Raw genomic sequence first — 22,983 nt, forward strand, 5'->3', positions numbered from 1 at the left:
AAGAACCTACCTCAACAAGAAGAGGGAACACCGACTGTGCAGAAAAACAGAGACGAGAGTCTGATGCAGAGTGATAGAGACCGAGAATCCCAACGAACGAGTGCCCATGAGACTTATGGAGGCCGACAATTAAAACCCCCTCAAGAATCAAGACCGAAAACGTGTTTTTTGGCAGTTAGAGTGACGAAAAATGGGTTTCAGTGGCTCTGAGTTTGTTTCTGAAGACGAAGGATTTATAGAAATGGAGAGCAAAAAAGAAATCTAGAGGGAATTTAAATGACAATACTTGACGGTAATTTCATAATAACCGTCAAGTATTTCATATTTGACGCTTGTTTTAAAACAACCGTTAAGTATATGGCAGACAAACTTGACGGTTATTTCAAAACAAGCGTCAAGTATGTAAAAAAATTTAATTTTTTTTCTACTATTAATTTGACGTTTGTTTATTGAAGACCGACGTGTAAATTTTTACTTTATATGACGGTTATTTATAAAAAACATCAAATATATATACTTGACAGTTATCTTTAAATAACCGTCAAGTATTTACTTAAATATTTGACGCTTGCTTCGTAGAAACCGTCAAGTATTCTCCACCTTTTTTATTTGTCATTTTTTTAAATAAATGTCAATTATAGGGCGTCAATTATACATCTTTCTGTAGTAGTGTATGTTGATAGAATTCAACTTTGTTGATTATAGTTTTGGCTCTTGATAACCTTTTGGATTAGAAATTCAAGCTTGGAAGCTAGTTAATTGAGGAGTAAACCTTTGACCTCTCAAAGGTTTGAGGTAATCAGGGAAAAACTCTACTTTAGGTAGTTATATGTTAATTGATTGTTAATTGGTAGTTGAATATGGATTATGAATGTTACATGTATGGAATTTATTGTTAAAGTAAAAGCTATATATTAGTTTCAATAAGTGCATAAAAAAGCTATTTTTGGCTTTAAAATGCAAAAAGTAAGTCAAGAGGATTTTACTATGAAAATGCTTTTACTTTTGAAAAATGAATGTGATGATATGTAGAGGTATTTGTGTGTTAGTAATGAAATGAATTTGAGAAAAGGATGAGAATACACACTTGGGTAGCACAAGGTCGTGAGCCCAATGTGGTTGTTGTAATAGTGAGTAAATGAAAGCGAAAAAGTAAACACAAGTAAGTATTAATTATGGAATGATTAGTGGCAGGAGTTTGCCTAGAAATTTGGGAGTAGAGAAAAATCTATATGGTATTTAAGCTATGCTTCGGTGCACGGGGGCTATAGCCTCGTCCCACTGTTTGTTGAGAGATTGTCCCATAATTTGTCGAGGGACTAGAACTAAGGGTGTTTAAAATCGATCCAAACCGAATGGACCAAACTAAATCGATCCAAACTGAAATGAATCGAACAAAATCGACCATTGATCAAGTCTGCTTTGGTTTTTATGATACACAAACCGATTGGTTTGGTTTAGTTTCGATTTTGAGATATGAAAACCGAACCAAACTTGAACCAAGCTTGATTAAAAATAATATTTATTTATATAATATGTATATAATTAAATATATAAGTTCTTTTTTGGATAATAGGTAGTTGATATAATTTAAGTGGATATTATGACATTGAGAGATGAATATTAGATATTGTGTTTTGAATATATATATATATATATATATTTATGGAACTATAAGTGTAAGTATTAATATTAAATAGTATGATATTTGAAATTTTAAATATTTAGTCTTTAGATATTTGTATGTTTGTTACTTGCTATTAGGTGATGAATTTTCTCTATGAAGATTCAAATAATGTATCTAATATAATTATGAAGATGATTAGTTGATCATCATTATTTTGATTTTTTGCTGTTTGTAATCATAAAATTAATTTGCATTATATATATATATATATATATATTGGATGACAAAAGAAGATTGATGAGATCATGAAGATATAGTACATTCAAGGTCAATGAAATGAAGAGATGAATAAGATTAATATGATATAAACATATTTTTTTTTATCTTTGATACATTTGAGACCAAGCAAAAAAAAAAAAGAAAAAGAAAAAGATGAACATGTATGCATATGATATGTAATTAATCAAAGTTCAAAAACTTTCTAATTTCCATAAATATATTATGATTGTGATTGAAATAAAGCACAAGATAAGTAAGAACCTTCCATACAATAAAAGAGCTAATAATGCATAAATCAATTCAAAATAAAAAAGTCCAACTATTACAAAGACAGGAAAAAAGAAAAAAAATAAATTCATTAAAGCTTGATCCAAACCTTAACCAAACCAAACCAAACCAAAACAAAAATCGAACCAAATCGATTTCAATTGAAACCGATCAAGTTCTACTAATGCTTAAACCAATTGGTTCGGTTCAGTTTGGTTTTTTGCCTAAAACCAAATCGAACCGAACGTATGAACACCCCTAACTAGAACCTAACTATCTCCACCTGTTCATTGAGGAAAATATCTTAGGGTATGAGACACCTCAAGAATTCGAGAATAGGGAAGCTGTGGTCCAAGAGTGAGTTTTGTGATCTTTGGTCGGGTTACACCTCACGATTGGTGAGCTTAGATAGTTCAGTCACACTGACGGGCCTTAATCAGTGTTATAATCAGTGTTATAGTCCACGGTTTCGGTCTGAGGAAATAAGGAGGATATAAGGTTAGTTGATCATTGCCTAAGTAAATATATGACGTGTCACACGTGTTTAGTGGTGGCAGGTTGCAAGAGTATAGGTCATGTCACATATCTAAGAATATAGTGATAATGCACCTAGTTATGATAATTAAAGAAGTTATAAAATGATAAATTGTGATATAAGTGGACTTGTTTTATATATTTGACTTCCTTGTGCATATATTTGGTTTATAATTGATATGTAATTGTATCAGGTAAGTTTAACCTTAATTACTGAGTGGCTAGATTTACCCCTCTTATTTAATACTTTTTAGACTCTAGCTCTACTGTTGAGATGGAGAAAGCTAAAGAGGCAGGGAATTAGCATATTCTTACTGTATGCCTCTAGTTTAAATTTAATTGTATAATAGTATATGTTTTGTCAATTCTAAGATACATATCACCATACTTGCACTATTTTGGTTGTTGGAAATATTAGAATTGTATTTTGGGCCCTTAGCCTTTGTGTATGTTTATATATATATATATATATATATTTATAGGACTAAAATATTAGTGCAAGTATAGAAATGAAAATTTGAGTATGTTTGAAATGATTTGAGCGAAATGCAATGATAAATTACCTCCCCTTTTGTTTTTGGTAAATTAGGGTTGATGAGTGAATTTTAGTTATACTGATGTTTCGATGCTTGTGACGTGTTGTACTGGTAGTCCTAGGTCCATTGGACATGGTCTAGATGTTAGGAAAAGCTTTTGGCAATTGTTGAGGGTTTTGGAGACCCATTTTATGTAGAAGTGTTGAAAAGTGGTTAAAATGCATTTGGATATCCAATTCCTAGTGTGAATTATTTTAGAAGTGAAACAAGTGCCATTAGCTAGTTCATATAAAGATCTTTTCATAGACACCTAGATCATGTCATTCGGACGTCAGATGGAGAATTAGGGTGAGTTAAAAGTTCTCCCGATTCTGCTGTCAAATGACAGCAAAATTAGTAGAAATTTTGTGCAACACGCCACGGTGCAAAGCTCCTAAGCCGTAGCATACGGCACAAAGAGCAACATGCCGCGGCATAGCATACATGAGCCACAACGCATTGCTCTGTATCACAGCATATGTTTTGTTTTTCAATCGTTTTTGACTTCTTTCACTCCTCTGAGGTATCCCATACTTTTGAAACTTATTTTTACTCTGATATGAAAGATTTTAATCGATTTTAACTTGTTTCTATTTAGAAAACTTGGGATCCCTTACTTTTGGATTAAACCCTGATAATCACTTTTTGAGCTAATCCTCTAATTACCATGTGTTTCATTTATTAATTGTGTTTAGTGGAGTGATAACGTTTCAGAGATTCCTTAACTACCCTTGAATTTTATTTTAGAGAAATAACAATAAAATCCTTTTAAATTATATAAATGATAATTAGGTCTCTTAAAATGTTATAATTTTACTAAAGTTTCTAGAAACTTTTCTATTATTAATGAATTTATAAAAATAATTAAATTGTCCTTATAACAATATCAAGAATTTGATATGCAATTTTTTTGTTTGATGTCGCATTGTTATAAATATAAGAAAAAATGGTGATTATTTAAATAAAACTTATAATCATTACTTATTATTTCTAACACTCGTAGAAATATCAAAAATTTGATATGCAAACTTGTAATTTGTTGTTAGATTATTGTGAATATAAAGAAGGAAATTTGTTATTATTTAAATAAAATTTATGCTCATTATTTGTTATTTTCAACACTTGTAAGAATATCATGAATTTGACATGCAAGCTTTTGATTTATTATTATATTGTTATGAATATAAGAAAAAATTTGTGATTATTTAAGCAAAACTTGTGATTATTTTATTTTCAATAAGGGTAATTTGATCATTTATATAAATTCATTAATAACAGATAAATTTTTAGAGACTTTAATGAAATTATAGCATTTCAAAAGATTAATTTATTATTTATATAATTTATAAAAATTTTGTTATCATTTTTTTAGTTTTTTAGAAAAGAGAGCAAAGCTCATGAAATATAAATATATATTTTGGATAGTAACCCATAAAATATATTGATCAACCATCAGTGAAGATGCACGAACACAGGTAACAAGAGTAAAAGCCTAGCCGGGCCAATAGAAAGCAGCCCAATAACCACAGTTTGCAAGGCTTTCAAACACGTCGCACCATCTGACTCAGCAGAGGGGACGACATGCACAAGAAATGGGGCTTCTTTTCAGTCCCATACGCCATAGCCTTTATCAACCAAACCAGGAAAAAAAATAGGTGCGGTTTTCAAGGAAACAAGCAATAAATAACTTTACCAATAAACTGGGTTTAACCACAAAAAAAAAAAGGTTAACTTTTCCTAACTTGATCAATTAAAATTAAAATTAAAATTTTTTAAAGATGTATTTATATTTAACATTTAATTTTATTTTAAAATAGGATTATTTTTAATTGAAAAATACCTATGAAGAATGAAAAGAAAGACTTTACTTTCTTACTTTTAATTTTTATGTACTTATAAAATATATTTGATAAAAAAACAAAAAATATATAATCTCTTATCCTATAAATTTAACTTTGTAAAATATTACCTTTGATATTATATTTAATATATAAAATTACTAATATATTAAATTAATCATAACCGGCATTTAATAATACAATCAAACTATATATTGAAACTTGAACAATACCTTGTTTGGTTCATTGACAGCAGGAGGTTTTTAAAACCTTGCTTCACAAATATAAACGTCTTCTTTAAAATCAATAATTTATATTTGCTAGTGGTACATAAAGGCTTCTTGAATGTATAAAGATTTCCCATAATACTGAACATCGTTCTACCAAGAAATTGTGATGAATAGAAAATCGAAGCATATATATAGTTCGATCAAAATGCACATGCATTTGCAGTAGTATCGTAAATGAAGTAGCATACAGTAATGGAGACGATGGCTTCAAAGTAATCATGCCTACTTCTTATTATTTGCTGACAATAGCAAATTATCAAAGTCCGCAACTAACTATCATATTTGATATATAAAACGTAGTCTAGAAGACATTTGCAAGTGAAATGAATCAAGACAATGGAAATACATATGATCTTGCATTGGGCATGCATGTGACATCTCTCAAGGACTATGTGGAGTCGGAATCAAGTATATGTTGTTTTTCTTTGCAACTGTAACCCCAAATACTTCACTCATATCCAAGTCTTCTGGTTTCATTCCATCTGGGAGCTCCCAGTTAAAATGATAGAGCAAGCAAGCCAGAGTAAGCTCAATACTGGGCAAGGCAAATGAACTTCCTGGACACATTCTTCTTCCAGCACCAAATGGAATGTACTCAAAATTGCTTCCTTTGTAATCGATGGAAGTGCCTTGAAACCGCTCCGGTAAGAATCTCTCGGCGTCGCGCCAATACTCAGGATCTCTTCCGATTGCCCAAGCATTAACTATGACCTTAGTCCCTGTGGGTATTTTGTACCCACCAACATCACAGGGTTTGCCACATTCTCTTGGGAGTAATAAAGGACCTGGTGGATGTAACCTTAGAGTTTCTTTTACCACTAACTTTAAGTAACTAAGTTCCACCAAATCCTTCTCTTGGATGTTTTTCTTTCCCCCAAAAGCTCCTCTTATTTCAGCTTGTGCCTTTTCTCTCACCCTTGGATTTCTCATCAATTCTGCCATAGCCCAATCTAGTGTTGTTGCTGTTGTATCAGTTCCAGCAGCAAATATGTCCTAGAGAGATTATATATTATGATACTGTTAGATAAATGTATATTTAATTATCAATGAGATTAGTTCAATCGAAAAAAAATGTAAAATGATTAAAGCAAATTTTAATTATTAAACTATTTGCAAAAGAGCCTTGGTGTCTTAAACTTATATATGATATAATTTTCCCTTTCAACATTTAAAAATGATGCATTTGGCACCTCACCATGAAAAAAATTAATTTTTATGATTAATTGACCTAAAAAATTAAAAAAATATATATTAAAAAATTATAGAAAATGACATTTCAAATTACAAATAAGCATCATATAAAAAAAATTAACATTGATTAAGTTTCTAAATTTTTGCAAATAGTGCTATTTATAAATGAATGCATTTTTTACGCCAGTTGTAAATTTTTGAAGGAAGACTTATAAATTTTGGAATAAGGCATAAATTATTACATTATTTTAGAAATTTAATTGATATTATTTTTTATAAGGTACTTATGTGTATGTTTTGGTTCTTTTTCTGTAATTTAAAAAGTTAATTGATAGTTAGAGTTAATTTTTTTAATAGCAGATGCTATCATTTTCAAATGTTAAAAGAAAAAATGTTGGGATATTATATGTTTTTGAGCAAATAGTTGAGAGAAAAAATATAATATAATTTAATCCTAACTAAATGAGATGAACATTGCAGTAAATCACTAACCCAGATCACTGCTTTGACGTTGTTGTCTGTGATTGGGATCTCCAGATCGCCATTTTGTTGGACTCGCAAGAGAACATCGACAAGATCTTCAACCCCTGATGACTCACCTTTTCCCTCTACTTCTTTCTGCATCTTCTTTACTTGATGATCTTTCACAATCTTTCCAATGATCTTGTCCAGTTTCTTGTGCATGCTCATCAATTTAGCTTCCATCCGAGTTATGATGTGAACGAGTTTCACAGAAGGAAACAAGTCAGCCAGATCAAACCCTCCAGTCAATTCCACCACTTGTTTCATAAGTTTCAAAAACTCATCTTCATCTTTCGTCTTCTTCCCAAAAGCCGTCCTGCACACCACAGTACTCACCAAAGAGAAAATCTTCGTCGTCAGGTTAATTGCTGTGCCTGAGGACATTCGAATTGATTCAACCAGCTTTGCCACTTCATCTTCTCGAACGAAAGTGAAGGATTGAACTCGCTTGGCACTTAGAAGCTCTATGGTACATATTTTCCTCATTTGTCTCCAGTACTCACCATATGGCGCGAAAGCTATGTCTGTTGAATCATAGGCTATGATTTTTGCGCCGAGAATTTCACCCCTTTGAGCAAAAGTAAGATCATGTGTTTTCATGATCTCTTTGGCCATCTCAGGAGATGATACAATCACTGCAGAGATTTCACCAAGTTGAAGGTGCATCAATGGCCCGTATTTGTGAGATAGGTCTCGCAAGATATGGTGTGGAAGTGAGCCTGCCATGGCTAGCTGATGCAAGTTTCCTATCAGAGGTAGCTTCCGTGGCCCTGGAGGAAGTTTAGTACCGACAAGATTCTTATGATCTTTGATATTTTGCTTGGAATTCTTCCTAGCAAGTAAAAGGAACAAGCAGAGGAAGAAGATAATGATGAAGATGGAAGACAGGAGGTCCATCGTGTGAAGAAAAGACTTGATCAGTAGTTACATTGAATCTCACGGGTTTTAATGAACTATATAAATCAGTTTTTTTTTTTTTTAAGAAACTTTCAACTTACTGATGATGAAAGGATATAAGACTTTGGTAGTTTTTTAATGCAATGATTGGTTTGAAGATTGAAGCAAAAAATTGATGCAGAGTAATAAGAACTCCGAAGTTGACCTGGGGATTTTATTTTATTAATTGGATGTTACATTAAACAAAATTTATTGTATTCTTGTTTATTATTGCCAGGATTTCCGATCCGCCTCGACTGGAATGGGGTTATTATGCCAAACTAATAAGCATATATTTGGCACATTCAGGTTCAATAAGGTTTGACTGAAATCAGGGAATTGATTGAGAAATAATTCCTGATCAAATCCAAATCAGGAAGTTTTCCTCCACATTTAATGTAGAATATTCCATCACAAGATTTTTTTTTTTTTTGTTGTTTGGCCAAACCATCGCAACAATTGAACATAGCTAATGGTTGCATTCTCATGTATGTATCAAGTAAAAGCAGCAAGCAAGGATGAAACTGATGATGACGCTGGAGGGATATGGGAATTAAGTGGCATCAAGTAATAATTACTGGCGAGTACCTATGACCTGCGGATTTGAATGACATTCTATATATGATCTGTTTCAAAGACCTTTCAGCTTTATGAATAAATACTGGTCCGACTCATCATGGCATTCTCAACTCGCCAATTTTAAAATAAGATTTTATCTACAATCTGATCGTGTGTTGCACAGCAGAACGAATCTAACTTACAGCCATTCTGCTAAAAAAAAAGCTATAAGCTAGAAGGGTCATGAACTTTGCAATGAATATATGGTAAAGACTTTAATTGGTATAAGTCCATCTTACCATTGCTTTTGTATACTTAAGATATAAACCCAAAAAAGGGAATAAGCCATTATATTCCCTCCAACGATGGCTATACAGCACAGTCTAATTAAGGACATCAAGAAAACATATTGCATATACATGTCCATATATTTGCACTTAGCTTGGATCCATCGCATTAGCACATATATATGTCACCGATTTTCATGACACTTTTTTTTTCTAAAAAAGAAATTAGCTTTCAGCTTCTTGATGCAAATATATGTTTGACGTCATAATTTTTTAATTTAATGTTGGGTTTGAACGTTGGAGCAAAGTTGAATGGAGACTGCTATATATAAGCTCAATATTTGACTGTAGGATTTTACTTATTTATATGTCTTTGTCTAACATAATTTAATTTGCATCAGCCTTCATGTTAATTATTCATTTGCATAAATATATTCAGGTCAACGTCAAGGATTTTGATGACATAAATTATTTTTTGCCCATAGTTACATTTTCCTGATGCAAGCATATATGTGTGCGCGCGCGCGTATGTGTGACTGCTCTATAATTTAACGATGGGTCAGAAGACTTTCAAGCAAATTTATGCAGACTATAACCTCCAAATTTGACCAAATTAATTTCTTTAATTTGCGTGTTTACATTAAACATATCATAGATGCTCCCTTGTAATACTTAGTCATTTTTTTTAAATTTTCTCTTATAATTTTGTTTTGGCCTACAGGTAATTCTTAGTCATCAAACATAGAAAAGACGAAGATGGAGAATATAGGAATTAGGAATTCAATAACTAGAAGAAAAATAATGATGCATATTAAAAGAAGAAGGAAAAAGATTGATGAGCACCTGTAGCAGCCTGCCTTGCGGAACGGAATTGATAGCATATATATTGTCAACAATTGATTTAATTGGCGAAGATTTGACCCATAATTTATAATGTATTAGGCTCAAATTCCATTGTCAATTAATAAAAAAATCTTATTGGTGAGGGATATACGTATACTCTTGAAAATTCTTTAAATATAAAAGCATGTTTAGGTCTTGATGAGATAATACTCAACTCATTTAAATTGTTTTTCATTAAACAAAAAAAAAAAAACCAGAATTGAAAGTTTCCATGGGTATCAATTCATTATTGTTAATTTGATGCTGATCATCAGACCCATCACACATGCATGCTCTGTCTTGGGAAGATTGTTTAAAAAATTAAAATAGTGCGATACAGTCAAAGCTCAAAGATTTTGTGATTAGTCAATGCTAATATATATAAGTATAAAGTTTAGATTTGACATTTGAATAAAATTTGTTATTTTGCCATGTGGGAGGTAGCCGTGAAATAAATCATTAGAAATTTAAAAAGGACACTTGCACGACATTTGAGGCTTGATGCATTTATTTATAAAAGAAAATCCTAGCTAGTTTTCGGATATGATGCGACGAATTAAACTTTCAAGAGACCTTAAAAAAACCTATAAAAAGAAAAGCCCAATTATGCATGGCCCAAAACAAGACATAAGTTAAAAAACTTGTCAGGCCTAGAACTAATTTTTCTTTTTCCCCCAAAACACTGAACACTACGTTTTAGTTGTCCTTGAACTCCAGTGGGATCGCTCTAACCTGGTTGGAGCGATGGGTTCCGTCGAATTGGCAATTTTTGGTAGTCGTATCTTCGCTATCCAACATCTACACATTTATGGCTTTCATTTGCCCCAAAAAATTTTGTTTTCAAAGACCCAATATTCGGTTCTAATTTTACAGTAGATATTCTGGGAGTTTTACAGTAGATATTCTGGGAGTTTTCTCAAGAAACGACACCACATGTTCATATAACATCAATAGAATATCCAGAGAGTTGAAACAATGGCAAAAATACATATAAACAACATAGCATCATAGAAGATTTGCATGGATTATGTATAAGAAATCATATAAACATAGCAACGAAGACCAGATCAAATGTTTGCTCTGATACCAATGCAAGAAAGTGGATGAATCATACTTTTATGTGGCACACAGATAGACTACCGAAGAACAGAGTTATCGTGCAAACTCCATCGAACTCTCACAACAAATGCACAAAGAAGAGGAAGAGAGAAAAGGAGGTTTCATCGGGGAGGGTATGCAGAGTCTCTCATACAGTTTCATGCACCCAATATGTACATCCGATTCAAGAGACGATTTTCCGAACAGGCATGTAACCATTCCTTCCACAATTCAAGTAAAAGAAAGAAGAAAATATTGCACTTAAGTGTCCATATTATTTACACTTAAGAAACTAGACTTTCTCTATATACTGATAAGGCTCCCATTCCAATTTGGCTTACATTAGGGCCTTGATATACTAATGATGAATAACCCAACATAGTATCCTTTCATTTGAATTATTTCTGTTCAGAAACTCAATTAAATCACGAAAAAATGAGACTATAACCCTAACTCTTTTGTTTGATTCTATATGACCATATGTCAATTCCTTTGTCCCACTGTAATCTGAAATGCAATAACAAAAGAAGGGGATATCTTGGTACTTGATGTGAAAATGCCTAGAGCCCTTCCGCTCGCCTCTCTCTCCCTGTCTCACTCTCCCTCCTTCCGCCTCCTCGAATTATAGCTTCTTTCCTATTTTGCCTAATTAATATATGTTTAATTTTTTGGCCGACTGGCCCTTTAATTTAAACAACATGAAAGTAGTATCCACTCCATGCGTCTGTGCAAAGATGATATTTTATGCATTCTAATAAAAAAAAATTAAGACCAAATATGCTCACCATATTAAAGGAAAAAGAAATAAATTATTGAAGAGTTCTTCTGCTTTCTCGGTTCATAGGATTATATTGAAGCCTACCCATGACAGTCTCAAGTAATACATGATAGGTGGTGGAAGAGGTGGCTGCATCCACCAGTTACGACGATAGGGGAAGAGAAGGCGTGAAAGACTAGTGTTATTTATTGAGTATTGACAAGATGTTGGAGATAACGGATTGGAGCACATAGGTTGCTTTCAAGGTGAGGGAGCATGGTTTTCTGGGAGAATATCATAATAGTAGTTGAGCATGATTATTTTTGCTCCCTTCAGTTTGACTTAGACTAATTTAGTTAGCAGTTTGTAGTCACCTCTTTAGGTGGCATACTTCCTATCAAGAATTTAATCACTTTTGTATGCACAAAGCTCGAACTTGAAATTTTTGATTAAGTTAGATCAATTCTCTAATCATTTCATTTGAGTGTCCAGTTGTGTGATTAAAATTTTTTTGATATGAGTAATTAAATGTGTTTTTTTTCTTTTTAGTTTATGATCACTAAAGGACTTAGGGGGAGATTTTGAATCTTTTGGGACTTATAGGGAATAAATTGCTTCTTTTATGACTTAATTGTCATTTTCTCTAATAAATAAAAGACAAATAATTTCTCCATAAGGCTCCTTAATTTTTTTTTTCTATTGAGGAAAATCATTCATGCTTTTCTGAGGAACATTTAATTCAACTAATTAAGGAATTAAATTAGCTTATCTAAGAGTTTTGAATTTGAGTCCTAACATATGCATAGCCAAGTTAAATAAATATGTTAAATACATTTTTGAAATAGTTCAAATTAATTTGAACAGGGGATTATAATACTTTCACTGAACCATGGAATCCAAAAAAAGAAAAAAGAAAAACATTATTCATGCTTTAATAAAGGAAAATTTCTGGTTCCCATTATCCCGTTATATCCCTCTATTTACGGGTGCATTTCTTGCGGGAAACCCGGTCTTCGGCCACAGTGCGGTACTCTCTGTCTCTGTCTCTCTCTGTCTCTGTCTCTCTCTCTCTCTCTCTCTCTGCGTGTATAAATATAATATCTCACTCACCCACGTACATAAACATACATACATGTAAACCCAATCTAAGTATCTCGTACAAATAGTACTATTATTTGGCAAGCTGGTTCTGCTTGGGGTTATCTTATCTCATAATCAAACAAATCGAAAAAGACAAATTGAATTCATTGAGCTTTGTAATCATCTTCGGTCGCTATATCTTTTGATAGAACTTTCTGAAAAAAAAAAAAAAATGGGCTTACGCATTCAAAACCTCTCTGTTTTTGCGTTTCTGGCATTTCTTTTGCCGGCAGTGTCTCATTGTTTCTTCACTATCCTTGTTCTTCACATAAATCAATCCTTCTGTATATCAATACATATAGTATAATATATCATAGTTCAAAGATGATTCATATTTCATGCTGTTCCAAGTTTGTTTTTTTTTTTCCTGTGGAATCCATAACTAAGCAAATTGATAACAAGCTGTAAAGCTAGGCGGTTCTATAATTTTCCGCAACTAATACACTAAAACTATTATATAATTTAACCAGATAATTAAGAGCTATATATATAAAATCAAAAGAAAAGCTCATTTGCTTTGAAAACGTTGATTAATTTTACACTCATAAAGGACGGTTGTGAATTGCATGAGTACTTGAGACTACGAATTGTTCCTTGTACTGGTATCACTCTACAGTATCAGTATCTCGAGAAGATAAGATTGAAGCAAAATCATGCAAGAACAAGGTCTGGCTAATTAAGTAGGTTAATGATATTTCGATGTTAGGCTTTGAAACTCTTGGAGGTACCGTTACTTAACGACATATATGATGGCTAATGAAGATAATAATAAACTAATATATATAGATCATGACAAGTGATCGTACATGGAGTACATATAGGACTCATCATACATGAATTACACTCACCAGAAACTACAGATTATAAGATTACAGATGAAGAGAAGTATCAACACCAGAATCAGAATCAGAGCCATCACAGTCATAGGTGTTATTTTTCCACAAAGTCATAGAGGCAGAAGGAGTCTCCGGCTCGAGAAAAGTCACCGCTGAAAGTGTTTCTCGTGGTGGCTCCGGCAACGACGATGAAGATGATGGCCAAAGGGAAAGAGAAACATGGCTATGAGGTGGTGGTGGCGATGGCAGTGTTCTTGTGGATGGTACGAGCGTTAACTCCGGCCGGTAGGAAAATGACATCGTCTTGGGAGGCAGGTCGCAGGTTGTCGTCATGGAGGGTTTGGAATTGTTACCGACAAAGTGTTTTGGTTCAGAAGTGAGCACTCTGAGAAGCTCTTTCTCTTCCCTCATCTCTTTCACTCTTTGCAACTGTCTGAATCTCTCCTGAAGAAGTGCAATGGAGGAGTGAACCACCGTGGGGTCATGGCTATGGCTTTCCCTTCCCATTTTATGAATAGCTAACCTGTAATTACGTAACAAAAGAAACCTATGGACTTAGGAGTCTTGCATTTCTTTTCGTGTATTTATATAGCAAGGGGTAGTGCCGCTAATGGTTAATTAATATTTTGGGAGAATATTATTATTATCATGAACAACCTCTAAAAAAAAATTTAACATGTGATGAGGACTTGGACAAATTTAATAATTGCTAAAACACGAATTTCATTTGTTAATTACTAATGTTTATTTGTCAGAAGTTCTCGTTGGATGTTAAGTTCTTCAATGGTTTTCTGCCTAATATTTTCCATGTAGAATAAAAACATGAAAAATATTTTTATCTATAACCTGTCCAATAAAAACATATTATGTCATGTGACTTTAAATATAAATTGATTTTGAATTGATGATAATAGAAGAAAAAAAGCCAAGAAATTAAATAGACACTTTATTTTAAAAATACAGTCATCAACAATAATGACACACAAGATTTTATTCTATTAAACTTGTGCAACATGTCATGTCTTTATTGGATAGAGCATGTAATACATGGTGTGCTAGATCTATGTAAGAATTTCTCTATCTCAAAGTCAAATCCACCATAGCCGAAAATCTCAACCTACCCAATTCAATGCCACAAGTTAACTTGGATAATCTCAAGTTTCAAGCTAAAACAATCAAGGGAAATTAGTAATCAAGGATCTTTATATGAAATTTATACTAATTAAGGATAATTTATTTTTAAAACCCGAATGAAAAAAAAGCTCGAATGGATTGTTGTTAATTTATAATTAGTTATTGTTAAAACCTAAATAGATACTTGTTAATAAAAGACTAATCCAAATTGAAAAGTATTTATTTATGTTTTGACAACAGTTGATCTTTGACTGATATAAATTTTACAAAGAAGTCCTTGCTTGTTATTTTCCCAACAATCAACTCAAGATAGAAACCAAGCCAATGAATATTAATGACAATGAATATTTTATGTTTTTTTTAAATAACTTATTCAAATTTCTAATATAGTTTCTTGAATTTGAAGACATTTTTGGAGTTAACAACCTTTGATTTTCATAGGCTACATCTCAGTTATGCAAAGTTCACTATATTGCATTAGCTTTAGTTATGTCAGCAGCATTTTTCTATATTTATGTATTAATTACAAAGAAAATAGAGATTATTATACATGTGCATTAACTAAAATTGAGGTTTATTGTTAAGTTTTGAAAGTTAAAAATAAAATTATAATTACGGTAAGAATGAAAGTATAGGGATTATGCATAAGTTAATTGATCAAGTATATCAAAATCATAGGTTGTCTAAACATAGGAGATATATACGATAAATAGACAGTTCTATGTTATAGCTTTGTCCTACGTGCATGACTGGATGATATGTCTAATTAACGAAGTTTCTCAAAATGTTTAATTTTCGATTGAAGAGAAAATCTGATAACAATATGTACAGAAGAAAAATCTTGTAAATAAAATAATTCAAATAATGATGAAGGCCTCGATGAAGTCTCAGAAGGAATCACTATATATAAAAAGCGGAAAGAGAATCGGCAGGTAGGTTGCAAAATCCAAAGAGAAGAAGTTGATTGGCCAAAGTGAGGAGGAAGTTATGTGGATGTGGAGGAAGGAGGCAAAAGCAATAAAGCAAGCAGTGTTATGGAGGGAAAATTACTCTCAATTTTCTTAGAAGAAGTCATTTTATACTGAGGTCCTATGAAATTACTAAATTATGCCAATGTCTCTAGCAGTTTGTATTTTGAAGCACAATTACTAAAATGTCATTATTTTTTTCAACAAAGAAATACCTACACTCTCTATCAGCCACTTGTTCCTATCAGAGCCCTATTGTTGGTAGCCAAACTACTGCTGTATATTCAACACTAGTGGCCATTGGCCAAACCATCATTAGTGCCTGGTGGAGATTTAAACTTAGATGAGCCTTTGGCTCTCCATGAAGAGGGGAGAGATCTCTCTTGCTTCATCTGATCCCTCCTATTCTTGGTCTTGCTCTCACATAGTGAGGGTGGGATGGATTTAAAAAAAATAAAATAAAAGCAAAAAAGAAACCCATCCCTCATCATATGAGGGTAGAACCAAAAACAGGAGAGAGGAAGCAGGAGAGTGATTCCTCCTTGCCAGAAGCAATTAGCTATTGAATCATGAAATATATTGCAAAATTTTACACGTTATAAATTCAGTCTCTAGTTTCTCATTCCCAAATGAAAATTGAAAACTGAATTTATAACATATATAATAAAATTTTGCATTTTATAATTAGGAAACTTGGTTGAGTAGTTGATATGCATCATTAATTTATGTCATTATCATTAGGTCAGAGGTCATGTTCAATCTCAATATGACCACCTTAATTAGAGAATTTAATCCATTGCTAAGAGGAAGTAATTTTTTGTGAAAAAGTAAGGGCACGTTATTAATTGTCCTTCAAAAGTTTTTATAATAAAAGAATTCAGGACTTGAGTGTAATTTAATGTTTTTTTGGGACTTTAGTGTATAGAATCACTTCTTCCATGTAACTTGAGAGTAATTCTCCTTATTATGTATGCGCATGTATAAGATTTGGATACAAAGAGGGCCAAATTAAAAATAAAGCAGTGAGTGGTAAAGCAAAAGAAGAAATAAAAAGGCAGAGAAAGGTGTGTGGGTGTGTTGGGGTGAGTAGTCCAAAGGGAATGTCGGAAGTAGCACATGGAAGGGTGTGTTTGGAGGAATGATGAGTTGACTGATGCCCTGCTAACAAACAGGTCCCAATTTAAAACCCTTCTTTTTGTGGAGTTCTTGGGACCTACGCCTACTCCTAGATATCATTTTTTAAGATTAACTTCATAAATTGTTTGGATGATCATGATCTAATTTTTGTTTTAAAAAAACAAGAAGAATATCAAGACTCCTAAAAATTAACATCTAGCAGGGATTTAGGCAAATCAAATATTAGTTAATAGTTAAAATAGTAACCTCACTTGTTAATTTGTTAATGTTTATTGGCTTGTTTAAAATACTTAATAGGTATTAAATTCTTTTAAGGTCCTTCATTGATATATTCTTTCTAAAAAAAGACAGATTTTAACTCTATTTTCTTAAGTTTTTGTAAACGTTTTTTTTTCTGAAAATAAAAACACATAATTTATTGGGAGAATATTAGTAAATGACCCTGGAAGCAATTTAATTCGGACTATTGACAAGTAAACACTATCTATATAAGTTCTTATCAGATATTAAATTCTTTCGAAGGTCCTTCATTGATATTCTCCTTATTTTATTTGAGTAATGTACAAATCACAGATACTTTTCTTTTAATTTTTAATGGAATCATGTAACTTTCTGTTCCTCAAGTTTTTTTTTATTATTGATTTAGTCGCTCAAATTTAATTTTTATTAATTTATTTACTTTGATTATTAATTTGGTTTTTATTGTTTAAAAGATATTGCATTGTTAAAATTTGCTGACTTCAATAATAAAATATTGATGATAACCATATAAATTAATAAAAATGAGTATAATTATTTATGTGGGAAAAAATAGATTATAGAATTTTAAAAAACAAGAGAATAAAGCATATTATAAATGATTATATTGATAAAAATTAAATGCATTTGAAGGTTAATTTGTTTTTTTATTTAACTGCATAAGCATGTCAAATTATTAATATAGTTTACACATTAGATTATTTTGAGAGTTTATTTGTCTTAAAATTTAAATATTTCCCTTGCAAATGGTCCTTAACATTTGAAAACTAATTTTAATTTGATTTTATATTTAAAAAAATTCTGGACTTGATATATCTTTTATCATATAATATTTGCCTCTAAAAACAATGACAAATAATATCATAATATTTTAGTGGGAAAGTATAGTTTTCTTGTTGGTGCTGTCCCTATTAGATTGAGTCCTTCTTTCTAGCTATAATACTCTCTCAACGTTTTCTTTTTGTTTGGTAATGGGAAGTTGAAGAATTGGGAGCAGTGCAAAGAGCAAAAAGACAATGTGTAGAAGGAGGAATAATCTTGGGAGCTCATTATGCTTTGTTTGAACAGTTTTATGGATGACAACGACAAACATGCCAACATTCTTCTCTCTTTCTCTCTCTTTCTTTTTCAATCTATGCAACTTCTTTGTCTGCATGCATTTGGACGTGAATGGCATGCACAAATCAAAGCTGCAGATACCACTAATGCTTCTTTTAAACAGATAGCAGAAAGAAGCAAAACTTCTACTCTCCATTATTTTCGAAGTTTGAAACGCAGGTCGATATGACACTAACATGAACAAGGCATGCGTTTTTTTTTTTTATTTAAAAAAAAGCCTATTATATTAAGCTCTATCATTTACACTTCAATTTAGGTAACTTTCTTATCTTGGACATGCACACTAATATCGGCCAAAATAGCAACATACAAACATAAAACGTTGATAAAAATTAGTTCATATATGCGTGTCCATATATATATTGTAGACACACAAGTTAGTGGACCATATTTCTCACTTTCTTTTTTTTTGAAAGAGGCTCTAATTCTCACAGTTGTATGGAATTATCTCTAACAGTTTGCCAAGCGAAAAGTGATATATATATATCTATATCTAACTTCTGCCGCGCCTTGTCTAATAATTAAAGAAGAAAAAGATAAATGGTACGTATTTTTGAATTTGAAATGGACTTGTAATTTGTAACTTATATTAAGTGGTTAAGCAAATTCAAATTTGAAGAGGGAAATTACGTGGCATTTCAAATAAAAAAATTGATTTTAAATAATTAAAGAAGATGAATAATGCAGACGGCCAGTGAAATTTTAGATTCCACAGCTCATTATGCAGAAACGACCCCATTGTTATTATTTAGTCTGTGAAAACACATGACTTGTGTAAGTCTTGTTGGCCCATATATGTCAGCTATGCTTCTCACTACTGAAAATCTTACTTCATGTGATCTAGAGCTACTAGCTAGCTGCAAGATCAGTCTTGGACAATGAAAATATAAAAATAATTAACTGAGTTTACAATTCATTTGAATGGGTTTTCACTACTACAAAATTAAAAAATGGGATACCCAATATATGAAGGTTAAAACGTGATATATTAGTAAGGCAATAATAGGAGGACACAAAATATGATGGGTATATAAAACCCGTCATATTTGTTTGCCTTTCTTTTTTTTTTTTAAAAAAGAAAAATTTAAGGACACAAAGTAGGGGCGGAACCAGCCCTAAATGTTAGGGGGGACCAGTTTTTGGAAAACAAAAATATATTATTAATTTAAATTTTTAAGATTTATCATATTATTTTTTTAAAAAATTAATTTTATAATTTAAAAAAATATTTGATAACAAATTATGTATAATTATATATATTTTTTAGAAAAATTTAAGATGCTCCATTTTTCCCCTATAATTTTAATAGTTTTTTTGTAATTTAAACAGGACATGACGAGGCTCCCTTTAATAATTAATAAGGGTGTGATTGAAATATTAAAATATTTTTAAAAATAAAAGAATCTAACAATTTTTCTTAATTTACATGAAAAAATGTTGAGAAGAATAAATAAATTAGAGTGAAAGAGTACCACAATATAAGATATCTTCTAAAAGCTTCACTTGATCCAAAATATGTGAGAATTGTGTTGAGTTTATAACTATTTTCCAACTACACCCCTACTTAATTTATTACTTTATTTGAAAAAAATATACATTAGAATTTCAATTATCATTATTAAGACACTTATATAAAGTATTTAATGAGGATATAATAAAAAAGTTGTGCAATTTTTTAAGAGACTAAAAGTTTATCTAACTTTTTTAAAAAATCATGAAATAATTATCAATACCATATATTATAGTTTAGAGAAAATATGTATATAAAATCCTCTCTCTCTCTCTCTCTATATACATGCATGCATGCATGCATGCATGTATGTAAGTAATATGGGAGATGCATGTATTTTGATTAGGAGGGAGTCATGTGGAGACTATGTGTGATGGTGTAAGCGGTGAGGGAATGGGTGAGGGAAGCTGCTAATCCCTAGTCTCTTTATACAAAAGGTATTGGCCCCCCTCGCAATACACACAGTTCCGTCGCTGACACAAGGAGGAGTCCAAATATGGTATTGCTTACAAGAGCACATAGTTATTGCTTGCCACATGAGAACTCATTCTTCAATTATCTCCTCTTTAGTGCAGATAAAGCAAAGAGCTGCTTGTTAAATATCATATTCAAGATGAAGATTCTATCATCCCTTTGTTTTCATTGTGAGAAATTTTTATATATACACCTGCTATATCAAATCATTCATGGTGCATCCAATAAAATTATATCAATTTAATAAAATAAAGTCTTACATGTCATTATTTTGAATCACTATTTCTATAAAAATGCGTATTTAATTTTTTATATTTTTTACTATCATTAATGTCAGAATTAATTTATTTTTAATGCTAATTGAATATTATATTTTTATTAAATGAATCATGAATAATAATGTGGTGCACTAGCACTACAAAAAATAAAACAACGTAATTCCCATGAGTTTTTCCTTCATTTGCCGCGCTTAAACGGTGAAAATGATAATTTCCTACAGTTCTTGAAAACCATGGGAATATTTATCATGAGAGTACCCACAGTTGTGCCAGAATCGTGGAAAGAACCACGGTTTTGTTAGAACTAAATAAAAACCATGGGAAATTGTGACGTATATAAAAAAATATTTTGATATTATTATATATTATAATAAAATTGTGTAAATGTAACCAGAAAATTGAAATTTAATCACAAAAAATCCATGGTTCAATTAATATTTTAATTAGTCTAGAAAATGACAATGTAATCCCACATCACTGGTTATGTGCTGGTTTTATGATTATGTAGTCAGTGGTTTAATTAATTCACTCCACAAAAATTAATTTAATCTAATGAGAAATTTAATTAATTTAAGAAGCATTAGATTAATATTAAAAATGAGTAAATTTATTAAAATTTGATCCATAATTTACTTGGTCATATATATATATAGGGCAAATGGAAGATCATATATTACATTAAAATTCCACAGCAGAATACAAATGAAAGTATCGAAACATCTAGCCAAATGACAATAATTAAAAAATTGCAAATACAAGTAACACAAACTAAAAAATGCCACTAACAATACGAGAATCCTGGTATAGAGAGTTCTTTAGGAGGCATTATTGCAAAAAGGACTTTTTACTATAGTTATTAGGGAGAAATAAAAAAAAAAAAGCCATGTAGAAAGTCAACTTTTTATGTTGGTTTCTAACAAAGAACCGATGTTAAAAGGTTTTAAAGATTGATTTTCAAATAACCATTGTTTTAAGTTTATTTTTTAAAAAAAAATATGTATTTTCCTATATAACTATAACTTAAAATTGTAAATTATAGAATATACAACAAGTAAAAATAGCCAACCAATAGATTCAATGATTATACAATAAGTTACAATTATATTAAATATATATTTTTAAAATGAATTAACATAATATTTCTCCATAGCAAGTTAGTAACTAATTTATTAATACTATAAGGAATTAAATATAAGAATTTAAACTAAAATAACAAAATAAAATACCTCACGTAAACAAAATACAAATAACTATTTTTGGCTTGCGGATTCTGATACGCTACATCTTCATTTGGTCAAAGAAGACAGAGTGTCCAATGGTATCTGTAACACATAAGTAATACTATAACTAAATCATATAAACTTTGTAAATATTAGAAAAAATTTAATAGAGTTTTTCCTTAAAATAAGACATATCAAAATTTCAACAACAATCAAGTTCAACTCAAATATCAAGTTATTTAAAAATTTAACTAAATCTAAACAATTTTCACACTACTAAAAAAATCACTTTTTACATCACTTTTTAACGTTGGTTAAGCAAAAATCTGATGTAAAAAAAAGCCGTGGTAGTTTTGTAAATAAGGTGAAGAGTTTAAAAGTATATTTCACTTCGGTTATTCAAATAAAAAAATTTTCAATGTCAGTTAAAAAATAAAAAAGGGAAAATTTAAAAATTTTCAATGTCAGTTTTTATAGAACCAATGTTGAAAAGAGAAACAACATCAGTTTTTCAAAAAACCGACATTGTTTCTCTTTAAATGTAATTCCTCCACATCTCCACCCCCCATTTGAACAACCATTTCTTTTTTTTCTCTTTCTTTCTCTTCTCAAGTTCTTGCTGGACTCGTCCAGCTTTCAAAGCTTCAACCTTTGTCCATTTTTGTCTTTGAAAAGCTCAGTTCACCGCTCGTCAACATTCGTTGGCCATCTCATTTTGCTGTTCAAAGTTTGTCAAGCTTCGTTGTCATCAATCTTCATCTTTGGAAAAAATCCATCATTACTATCTCTTGTGTGTGGGTTCAAGTGGCTTCTTTGATTTTGGATCTTCATTTGCTTTGTTCCTTCTTCCTTCTTCTCCCATTATAGGTGGATGTTCTTCAGATGCATTTTTTTTCATTGGATGGTTGCTCCTTCCTCCTTCTCCATTGTTGGGTGTTACTTTAAGTGGATTCTTTGAGTTTTATTTTTTTCTTTAGTAGATTCCAAGTAAATCTCATTGTTACTTTTCTATTTTTTTATTGATTTATGAAAATTATAGTAGTTGGATTTGAATTACTGTCTTCATATTTTTATTTTTATTCTTTGTATTTTTTCTTTTTTTTTTTCTGATATGTTGTTTATGTTAAGGGGAGAAATTGAAATTCTTTGCTTTTTTGTTGAGTTTTTGATAAAGTGAAATTTATACTTTATAGGAAGAATTAAATTTATTGTCATAAATTTTATTGTGTAATTTTGATAGTTAAGGTTTTAGAATTATTATATTTTCA

The 22,983-nt window shown here is 31.0% G+C and overlaps 2 protein-coding genes across 2 annotated transcripts; both read right to left on the bottom strand.

The window, feature by feature from the left end:
* Positions 1–5,616: 5,616 nt before the first annotated feature.
* On the bottom strand, positions 5,617–8,051 carry LOC129305196 (cytochrome P450 71D8-like). The gene is made up of 2 exons (XM_054945172.1): positions 7,094–8,051; positions 5,617–6,403 (listed from the first exon to the last, which is right to left on the bottom strand). Exons 1-2 carry the CDS (start codon positions 8,018–8,020, stop codon positions 5,792–5,794), a joined length of 1,539 nt encoding a protein of 512 aa, XP_054801147.1. The 5' UTR covers positions 8,021–8,051; the 3' UTR covers positions 5,617–5,791.
* Positions 8,052–13,539: 5,488 nt separating this feature from the next.
* On the bottom strand, positions 13,540–14,149 carry LOC129304762 (uncharacterized). Its single transcript, XM_054944548.1, has one exon. The coding sequence runs from the start codon at positions 14,122–14,124 to the stop codon at positions 13,651–13,653; it is 474 nt and encodes a 157-aa protein (XP_054800523.1). The 5' UTR covers positions 14,125–14,149; the 3' UTR covers positions 13,540–13,650.
* Between the last annotated feature and the right edge of the window lie 8,834 nt (positions 14,150–22,983).

This window comes from Prosopis cineraria, unplaced genomic scaffold, assembly GCF_029017545.1.
Source record: "Prosopis cineraria cultivar Desert tree isolate PC_DT_omini unplaced genomic scaffold, ASM2901754v1 PC3, whole genome shotgun sequence".
Taxonomy (NCBI): domain Eukaryota; kingdom Viridiplantae; phylum Streptophyta; class Magnoliopsida; order Fabales; family Fabaceae; genus Prosopis; species Prosopis cineraria.

Coding starts and splice junctions, on each gene's coding strand:
- LOC129304762 (XM_054944548.1), bottom strand. CDS start 14,124: ATGGGAAGGGAAAGCCATAGCCATGACCCCACGGTGGTTCACTCCTCC.
- LOC129305196 (XM_054945172.1), bottom strand. CDS start 8,020: ATGGACCTCCTGTCTTCCATCTTCATCATTATCTTCTTCCTCTGCTTG. Junction 6,404..7,093: donor ACGTCAAAGCAGTGATCTGG/GTTAGTGATTTA, acceptor TAATCTCTCTAG/GACATATTTGCTGCTGGAAC.